Source organism: Labrus mixtus, chromosome 11 (genome assembly GCF_963584025.1).
Source record: "Labrus mixtus chromosome 11, fLabMix1.1, whole genome shotgun sequence".
Lineage (NCBI taxonomy): Eukaryota > Metazoa > Chordata > Actinopteri > Labriformes > Labridae > Labrus > Labrus mixtus.
Genome location: NC_083622.1, coordinates 20,021,688 through 20,031,938, shown reverse-complemented (window position 1 = coordinate 20,031,938; position 10,251 = coordinate 20,021,688). Strand labels below are relative to the sequence as shown.

At 44.5% G+C, this 10,251-nt stretch overlaps 1 protein-coding gene across 1 annotated transcript; it reads right to left on the bottom strand.

The window, feature by feature from the left end:
• Positions 1 to 9,886, bottom strand: efna1b (ephrin-A1b). The gene is made up of 4 exons (XM_061050676.1): positions 9,598 to 9,886; positions 969 to 1,264; positions 683 to 871; positions 1 to 532 (listed from the first exon to the last, which is right to left on the bottom strand). Exons 1-4 carry the CDS (start codon positions 9,693 to 9,695, stop codon positions 411 to 413), a joined length of 705 nt encoding a protein of 234 aa, XP_060906659.1. The 5' UTR covers positions 9,696 to 9,886; the 3' UTR covers positions 1 to 410.
• Between the last annotated feature and the right edge of the window lie 365 nt (positions 9,887 to 10,251).

The window sequence follows — 10,251 nt, the reverse complement described above, 5'->3', positions numbered from 1 at the left end:
AAAAAAAACAGTTGGATATTAGGAGAACAATGACAAATCTGTACCAATGGTGTGGTAATGCGGGGGTGGGGGGATAGGATAAGAAAGACGATGTATCCTCTCGTCATTTTCAATATGATGATAATCCATGAAGTATCTTGATCAGTTTGCTTGCTTGAAGATTTTGTTCATAACGACTAAAAAAAATAGTCAAAGTGTCAAAAATGAGAACTTCCATTCCCGTTGAAAAAAAAAAAGTTGAGGTCCTCTTCTTTGGAACGATCCACGTCCAACAATCGCACAAACATGCAAACACACACTCACACAACTGTCCATGCTCGTATAAAAATCTGTATAAAAAAAGTCTCTGAGTGTTCATGGTCCCAATGACCAGCATCGGGGGTTAGTATTGTCTCTGTCGTGGCGCGGCCTTATTGTAGCATGAGTGCTATTAAGACTGGAAGCATTGTGAAGAGGAGAGAAAAGGAGACCAGCTGTTCTCCTGAACTGCCGATACTCCTCTGCACGTTTGGCTCCATCACAGCAGGGTCATCTGAGGGAAGAAAAAGAAGAAGGATAGTCAGTATTACATTTCATTATTCCAGCTTGGTAAACACAGCCAGCTGAGCTCCTCTCAGACGTGGGACGGACTGCTGTGACTGTTATGTATCTTGTCTGGGATTTTATTTTGAAGAAACCTCACCTGCTGGGAGCCGGTTGGAGGGGTTGTGAACTCCTCCTGCTGCAGGAAACTTCACTTTTCCTCCCTCCATGCTGTTTCCTGTATCTTCAGCCTTGGATTTCTCTAGGTGGGTCTTTCCGGAGCCTTTGTGCCCGATGACATCCACTTTAAGTCGGAGACAGTCCTGGCCATGGTGGTGCATCGGCTTAGCTGTGAGAAGGCAAAAAAAAGAGGAAGGTTTAGAGAACAAAAACAAACAGGATTACAATAAATGATCTAAAATTCCAGTCTTTTTGTTGGTACTTACAGATATAATAATAGCTTTCTCCTTGTTTGAACTCCTTTCCCAAGGTAAACGGGGTAAAACGCTGGAATTTCTCAGAGAACTTCTCAGGAACGTGGGCAGCGAACGGCCGCGAGCACTCCCAACGCAGCTGGTCGAAGGAGTGGGGTTTGCAAACCTCGTAGTCCTCCTTCTCCACCATGTAGAGCACGTAGCGTTCGGCCGCATGCAGCGACACCTCTCCGTGGGTGTAGTGGGGGCAGACGATGTCCAGATAGTCGTTGATGCGCACTTCCACCGTGTACTCATCCCACAAGAAGCTGCAGGGAGACAGGAGGAGAGAGGAGGTTACTGATAAATGTCTTCCCGGAAGAATGAGTAATGTTCAATCGAGCCAAACATGATCCGTTATAATTTCTCACACACACACGTTGGAAACACACCCAGACGGCTTGGCTCACACAACATGCGTGTTAAGAATAATAATGAGGCTTAACTACACACACACACATTAATCACATGTTACCACACAGGTACAGCTGCTTGGGTGTAATCAAAGAACCACATGAGGGTGTTTTTGTTGATGTGTTTTTTTTAAGTGTACTTGTGCAAACTCGTCATAGTGACAGAATTAGAGAGACAGATCTTGTCTGACGTGTTCACTTTTTCTACACACAAAAAAAAAACCACACCTTGAATCTCATAAAGCCCAACAACCATCACACTCTCGCACCTTTTTTTCCCCCTGCTCCAACCCTTGTTTTGCCTTCAGCAGAGATTTACTTCTCACCTACTCGCACGAAGATGGGATTTTAAATGACAGCGTTTCGCCAATCTACCTTTCTACCTATAGCGCTAGTCCACTTTTTTTTTCTTTTCTTTTTTAAATTATGTTCAAGTCTTTGTCAAGTCTGGTTAAGCTGTTGTCTTCACCTGGATGTTTGTTTATCAGTACAGGGCCCCTCACACTGATTCGCTGTCTCTTTCTGTGTCTCCAAATGTCTCTGTGATTGCTTCAAAGACAGAGAGTCGAGACAGTCAGGCTGTCGCTCTCTTTCCCTCTTTTCATCTTTACCCTTCATTTAGTTTTACAGCTCTTTTTCAGCCTCCCTGTCTCCTCTTTGCTCACTTGTCTCTCTCTCCCCCCCCCCCCCCCCCCCCCCCCCCCCAGAGTGTCAAAATGATGTGAGCGCAAAGGAGGTGAACATTTGTGGTGAAGATGTTCAGTAAAAATACTGTAGTTTTCAGGGAAATTATAAATAGACCTGAGTTTAACTTTTATATGTTGTTATTTTTCAACTCAAGTAGACATATTTTTTATTCATGAGGTATATCTTCTCTTTCAGAATTACAGAACATTAAAAACATTTCCTTTAAAGCAAATTTAATTCATGTGTGCTGCAACATGGGACAACAACGGCTATAGCATGCTGCTACGGCTAACAAAACTGATTGATATTTTCATAGCACTCCACCTCTGGGGTCTATTCCTTCAAATTAAATCTATTCAAACTGAGTGACAGCCTGTTTTTTTTCATCTCTTGAGGAGAGGGAAAGTGACAAAAAAGTCTGCCATTGTTTACGCTGGCTGTAAGTGTGTGTACTACCAAGCATCAAAGCTTGGGATGTGGAGGCTCTGACCCCCCCTTAGTGTTGTTGTGGCTCCTGTTAGGACCCCCTGGCCAAGTCACAGACACAGTGGCTCCAAACGTGGGCCTCTAACCCCTCCTTCCTGCCCTCTGTATGTGTGTGTGTGTGTGTGTTGGTATCACTCTGCGCAAACCTACCTGTCAAAACATGCTTTGTTAGCGTACCACAGCTCTATACTTGTTATCCTGGGCTAACAGGCTAAACACCTCCCTCCACATTCAATCACTGCTTTCTCTCTGAAAAAAGGCTCTTTGTAAGAGTTTAAACTGTTGTGCAGGTGTGCGCCTTTGTTTGTGTGGGTTTTTTTTTTTTTAGGGGCAAGTGTTTCAGTGAACGGAAGAAACGCAGCCGGTAGCAGCCTAATTGGCTAAATACTCTTTACTTTATCGTGTTCCTTTTCTGCTTTGTTTTCTTTGAGTGGGACCGGTAATAAGAGAGTTAGAGAAAACAAGACACTCAGAGATCTCAAGTTGCTTCCTCTGATGCAAGGTAAAGTTTAGAATTGTTTAGGATACACCTTTTCCCCGTGGTGTCCTTGGAAACACACAGCTTGTCAAAGGCCAACACAACAGATAGATTCTGTTGCTAATTTCATTCAGGACTCGTGCTTTTAAGAAAAACTCTCCTTTTATCTTCCTCATTTCCCCCACCTTTCACCCCTCTCCCACATTGGTCGGGGCTAATTAAAAGCTGTTAAGGGGTCTGGGGCCAACATGTTCTCTAGAAAAGGAGGGGAGGAGGAATGAATAGGGTGTAATTATACCCATTCCCTCCCCAAAGACAGAATGCCTGAAGGCTACAGGGCCCCTGAAACCCCAGTGCCCTGTCCCCTGCAGAGCTTTCACTGCTGTGTGTCAAATGTTAGCCAACATGACTAGGGGTGTATTCTTAGTTGGTTTTTTTTTAAACAGTTGCACATTTCCAGTTTCAATAATGTTGTATTTTTTTTCTTTTGTTTGTATTCTCTTTATTCATCTACAAGACAAGATGGGGAAACGCTGTGCTCCTGTCTCCAGTGCGCTCTCCACTCGGTTTCACTCACTCCTGCAGACACCCTTATCTCCCTGCGGCTCCTCTCGCCTCCTCCAGCTGAAAGTTCTCGGGAGGGTGAGAGTCGCAATAACGTGATATAGCTGTGTGAGAGCGAGGGCCAGGTGTGCGAGTCTTTGCAGACCTACTTTTCACGCCGCGTCATCCTCCCCGTGTGTGTGGGTCTGTCTCTGTCTGTGCGCATGTTGTCAGCTGAGAGGGATCCTCTGTAGACCCTTATTCAGGGTGTCTCATGCCGCGGGCTCATGAGCACATCTGTTTATCAAGGCCTACTGAAGCCTCTTGTGTGTTTCGTGTGTATGTATGTGTGTGATTTCTCAAGTGCAGGTAAACAGTGAGGGTTGAAGGTGGCTGTAGCCCTGCTTCCTTTCTGCCAAAAAAAGGTAATTTCTCACTTCAGAGCTACTCTAGCTTTTGCGTCACTGGAACATGTGTGTGTGTAAGGATATAAAAAGGTATAAAAGTGAAGTAAGTGACTTCTTTAACACATTCCTTCCTAAGTTAAGCTTGGAGGCTTTGCCATTGCCCTTGCACTGCTCTTCCACCTCTTTCCTTGTCTGTCTTTCTTCCTGCCATCTCTCTCTCTCTCTCTCTCCTTCCCCCCACCCTGACAACCCCACGACCCCTCCATTTGTCCCCTGAGCTCTTGCTGTTTTCGCTCAAACAACTGACAGAGGAACTCCTGTCTTTCTCCCTCTCTCCGGGGAGAATTTCAAACTGGCAGCCTCGGTCGAAGGGTTAGAGTTCAGGGTCGCAAATTCTCACACTACACACACACCAGCATCTGAGTCAGCACTGAAGATATTTGTGTCACACACACACACACACACACACACACACACACACACAGGGCGAGTCAGCATCACTGAAACACTAAACAGATGCAACCCCTCATACACCCCACCGTCACTTGCTCTGCAGGTAATGAGTAGTAAGTGTTCACACGCTGGAATGCCGCATCAGGGGGCTGCGGTTTGGACCGTTTACTACGTTCCCACTCATCAAATTTCAACTTGTACTCTTACACACTTTTACTTTGAGGTGTATACTTAATACCCTATTCATTTGCGGTGGTATGGCACATTCACACCTTCTTTCACACAGGCTGAGGAGCTGTCAGGGGGTCTAATGGGTTTAGCCACTCACTAGTGGGATACCCTATTATAGCCAATCTAATATACACTGAGAAGTCTCTTTGTATTAGCTTCCAACGTAATCTACCTTCATTCTTCCTCCATCTCATTGCGCTGTAATAAGACACCCAGGGGGAATTCTTCTTCTATAAAGCAGCAATGTAATCTTCTGTCTCTCCTTGGATTCTAAATGCAGCACGCAACACTGTATTTCTACTTTTTCCTGGAGGACTCTCTGTACCTATAAGACCATGCATGGCATAGTCAGAATGCAGAGAATCTCTTATGTACTTTGCAAACGTTTAAAAGTGTCAACACTGCCGTTTCTCACTTATTCAATTCCAAACTTCTCCCCTCCCTTCATCCATCACTGTCCACTCTCTCCTCCCTCCGTCTGCCTCTCCTTTATTCTCTCAAAATCAGCCCATCCCCCCCCCTCCTTCCTCTCCATATTCTCCTGTCTCTTAACGCTGACATAATATACCAACGCTCTTCATCCAGGCTAATTTCTCAACACAAATCCCCTTTCTCCAGTTCACCCTTCTTTCACCCTGGCCTCTCCTCCTCCCCCTCCTCCTCCTCCTCTGTGCCCCTGAAATCTTTTCACCCAGCCTCCCGCTTTGTAGCCTGCCATTCTATCTGTGATGAATAGAGGAAGGCCAAATGGTATCATGCTTGGTTTAATATGTTTCGGGGTCATGAAGTGTTAATTTGTGCGCCTGTGTCTGTCTGTCTAGCTGAAAGAGAGATAGACTGAGAGAGGGGGAAACAGTTCAGCAACTTCTAAGAATTAACATTAAATATTCAAGTTTTCTTATTTAAAAAAGTTTGAATGAACTGAGGCAAAACAAAACATCCTATTGTCCATTTGACAGAAAAAGAGTGTTATTTTCTGCCCTTTAGGGGGCGATAGCGGGCTATGGAGTGGACAGTTAGAGCCAAAGTATGCCTGAAATGCTATGAATGAGCAGTGTACACACACACACATACGCATGCCTGCCCACTCATACTACGATAAAGCCACGCTAAAGCAAGCCTCTCTGGTGTTAGCAGAGCTGAGGGGTGCTCTGTCCTCCGGTGGAAAACTACTAGGGGCAAAAGACAGAGGAAGGTCTGTGAGAGAAAAAGTTGGGAGGGGGAGGAAGTCTGGACCACAGATAAGGAGGAGAGAGGAAGAGCAGGGAGAAAACACAGAGGTGCATGTCCCTAAAGCTGCAGCTTGTATTGGCATGAGGGGGGAATGTACATTTAGAAGTGTGTTAGGTAAGGGGACAGTTATATCAGAAGAGAATGTATGTATATAATCCCTCTGATATTAAATGTGCAGGATTCATAGCGAGCCAAATGGGGATGTTCCTGTGTTTGGAACTGATTCAGAGATCTCGGAGATTTAGCATCAATCATCTACTGTGACATGGTCAAGCTATTACGAGATTTATAGAAACTGTAACACTTACACAATAACCCACCTACCCAGATACACACACATATACCTAATACTAGAGGACATGATGAAACAGACAGAAAGTTACATCACAGGCTCACAGAGGCATAAACATCCATAGAATGAAATCAAAAGGATGATGGTTTACTGTCTGTAGGTCAAATTGTCAGATTACATATGTGTAATCTATGTTAGTGTATGTGCTGTCGTTCTGGTGGGATTAGAGACCCTGAACCAGACGGGACACAGGCTGGGGAGGGGTAGACGAGGAGGGGGCACAGAAAAAGTGATCGAGAAAGGGAACAAAATGTCTAAAAAGAGTTAAAGGACAGGGGGGGGGGGGGGGGGAAGGGGAGGAGGATTTGGAGGGAAAGGGGAGTTCAGCCCTAAACTCATCCCAGAGGCTACATGTTCGTGTTGAGGCGGGGCCCGGGTGCTTCGGAGCCAGACACAGAGAGACGGGAGATAAACAGAATATTACATTACAAAACTCCTGATAAGGATATTTGCACGGATACAAGGAGCGCAAGCTACCCTAGATGGATGAAAGCAGCCAAATAACACAGAGATAGTGTTTATAAAGGAGGCGGTGGGAGCAGCCTGTGTCGTGGCATCCAAATCCGTGCCAAAAAAAAAAGAAGAGATCTTGAATGTATTTAAGTTTAAGAAAAAAGAGAGAGGAGTAGTCCTAGCTGTTAAGGGAAGAGAGAAAGGAGTGGAAATGGGTAGAGGAGCAGGCAGGTACAGTAAGAGAAACACACAAACACTCTCTCTCACACACAGCTGACAGAGTTTAGTATAGTAACAGCGGGGTGGAATGCAGGCTGTAGCTAATATTAACACCCAAGTTCTCCCCCCCCACCCCCCACCCCCAAGGAGTGTGTGTTTGTGTGAGTCACACACGTCCCGGTAAGGCCGTCTACGGTAAGGGCCACTCCTTTTTTTTTTTTTTTTACTCTGACCCTGCTGCACACGTTTCATGCAATCTCAGTACACAACAAAAACAATAAAACTTTTAAGAGCAGGCAAAGGGCAGCACAGGTTCAAACTCTCCCTTTATTTTTCACACACACGCTTGTGATTTACACAGGCTGAGACATGTAGTGTAAAAAACAAGACCGGACCAGACTGAGGAAAACATGTCTACACACCTGTCATGGAAGACAACTACACACACACACACACACACACACACACACACACACAGACACACACACACACTATGAAATCCCCAAAGGACCTGAAGTACAGGATTAAACTGTAATCATTCAATAACACTGACAAGTTGGTGAAAAGCGAACACACTCGTGCATTCGTTGTATTTAGAAAACACACACACACACACACACACACACACACACACACACACACACACACACACACACACACACACACACATCTACCCAGCATGAATGAATGGACTGACTGCTGCCATCTGGTCACTGTCCCCATCCGCCTAAAACAAATCACTGTCGCTCACAATCCCACCAAGAATCACTAAGCATCAATTATTCACAGCCCTCAGATGGATCAACATAATTCTCCAAACAGGTGACTGATTGATCACTGAGAAGAGAGCAGGTGGGAAACAAGAAGAGAGATGATGAAAAAAAGAGAGAAACAAGAGAAGGAGAGGGGGGGGGGGCAGAGTGGGCGTCTGGGAATTAGGGATTATGGAGGAGCAATGTAGATTAGACTTTGAAACGTGGCGGAAAAATATAATGCGGGCGTCATGAGGAGGTCAGCCGATTATAGTTTCATTTTTGCTTTTAGCTGCTATTATCCTCTCCATACAAGTTTTTTTTTCACTTGTTACCTTATATATTTGAACCACAGAAGAATGAGAAACCGCTTTTGGCTTCACAGAAAGCCTGGCAAATGACAGAAGAAGAACAAGAACAATATGAAGAAGAAGAAGAAGAAGAAAAGTTGTATACTATTTGTGATGGTGATGTGTGAAGTTCTTCCTGTTTTAAGCCATCCAGTAAAGGGGATTAGTGTTGGGTTATGATTTTTCTTTTGGTTATACAACTCCCATTTGACTACAGAAATAGTCTAGAGCCGGATTAAACTATTAGACCACCCCCTGGTCTCTGACTTCTTTTTAACTTTATCATCCTTTATTATTTGTGCTAAAAATGGAAGCTTGTATTACCGCCTTTATCCACATACAAACAACCACAACAACAACAACAACCCTGGTTCCTATTGCTCTCTCTGTCTACTATTCCTCTCAGCCTCACCTGGACCTGAACCCCACCTCTCTCCTTCTGTCTGTGGTGACTCAGGTGTAGCACTCAGGTGGGCTGACTCACAAATGGACTAAGCCATGACACAAGCACTCCTCATGACGTTAAGAAAATTTCCATGGGACTCTTTATTCAATTATCAGGACAATTGGTTTCCTTGTTGTGGGGCTTTTTCTTTTTTCTTAAGCCCCGCGTCTATTGCCATCCTTAAAGGCCAATTAGAAAGCCAGTGATGTAATCAAGACACGACTAAAAGGCCATTAATGGCCCTTGCCCTTGTTGTTGTTTTTAATCGACCTATCTTTGCGACTGCCCGTCTGTTTCAGCTCGGGTAGAAAATAATGATACCGTCTTTCAGGCGTGGGGAATGGGGATCACTCGCTCCACGCTAAAAGCTCAATAAATCGCGCGGTGATATTGCGCGTCTGTCAAGCTCCATCGATTTCACTGAGTGGTTGGATTGCATTACATTTCTGACCTCAGATCTAAATAATCAGCAATGTGTTCCTCTCTCTCTCTCTCTCTCTCTCTCTCTCTCTCTCTGACAGACACTATCTCTATCTACCCCACTGTGAAACACTTTGACATACTAAGAATAAATCTGATAATGAAATTAACCTCCTGATTCTCTCATTAATTGTCTTTCCATGACACGCACACAGGTGCAGTCCCCGCACACAGTGTCACAGGCCAAGTTCATACTTGTCGGTCTATTTTCTCCTGTTAGACAAGTCTGTGTCTATGTGTTAAATATAGGCTAATGTGTCCATCTGTCTGGGCTTCCACTGCCGCGTTCAAGTCTGCATTTACACGTCACATGAATCTGTAATTGTCACAGGAATGAAGCAACAAAAAGGAGCCTGTGACATAGTTGTGTCATTAAAGCGCGTGAGCAGCGTTAGGGGTTTTGTTTATTGTGACAGTAGCAATTACTTTACATGTGGCAAAGCATAATACAAGAATAAATCTGCATCCACACGCCTTTTCATACATCAGGGAATACACACAGCCAAAGTAGTTACTGATTGATCTAGTGCAACTACTCACATTAGATGCACCCAGTCACAAATACACGCGCACATGCACTCATGCCAAACATACGTATAGAAATGTAGAGGAACACTTACAGTGGGTTCGAGCTGTTCCAGTAGACGCTGTGTCTCTCCGCAGACGCAAACCAAGCACCGATGCTCAGCGTCAAATACACTAAACACACCAAATCCATCGCTCTTCTTCACAGGAGGATCAGTTAGTGCAAGTTCTGGGCTGCAAATTACAAATATCGCTGCTAAAGAAGCTTAAATGCGTAACTACGTGCACGAAAACAAAGCGTGAGTTTCACGCGAGAGTAGTTATCAATATAGCTCAAAGTCAGTCAGTTCACCAAACACTGTCGAAACTCTTGACTGCACCTCACAAGCTCTACTTGTCTATTTTGTCCGCGAGTGCCCCCGCCCCTCAATGTGCCGCCAGCCAATAGGAGTGAAGGTAATCTGAATGCCCCGCCCATACCCCCCATCCCTCCCTCTCCTTGCGCTTTAGACCAGAGAAACACAAAAACAACTTCATACAACCATACAAGAACATTGTACAAGAGTAATAAACAACAATGAGAATATCAAAGTTATAAAATGAGAATTATAATCCATCAAAAATGACAGGTTTACGAATTTTAATAATACTATTTCACCATTTATTGTGATACTTTAGTCTAGGTAACCAGAACGAATAGCCTAATTAATGTGTTGAAGTTAAGCTATTGTGGAATAATATTGGTGAAT

Excerpts from the sequence above, each read along its gene's own strand:
- efna1b (XM_061050676.1), bottom strand. The coding sequence starts at position 9,695 with ATGGATTTGGTGTGTTTAGTGTATTTGACGCTGAGCATCGGTGCTTGG. Across the intron at positions 1,265-9,597 it reads TGGAACAGCTCGAACCCACT|CTTCTTGTGGGATGAGTACA; the intron begins GTAAGTGTTCCT and ends GTCTCCCTGCAG. Across the intron at positions 872-968 it reads AGAAAGCTATTATTATATCT|CTAAGCCGATGCACCACCAT; the intron begins GTAAGTACCAAC and ends GCCTTCTCACAG.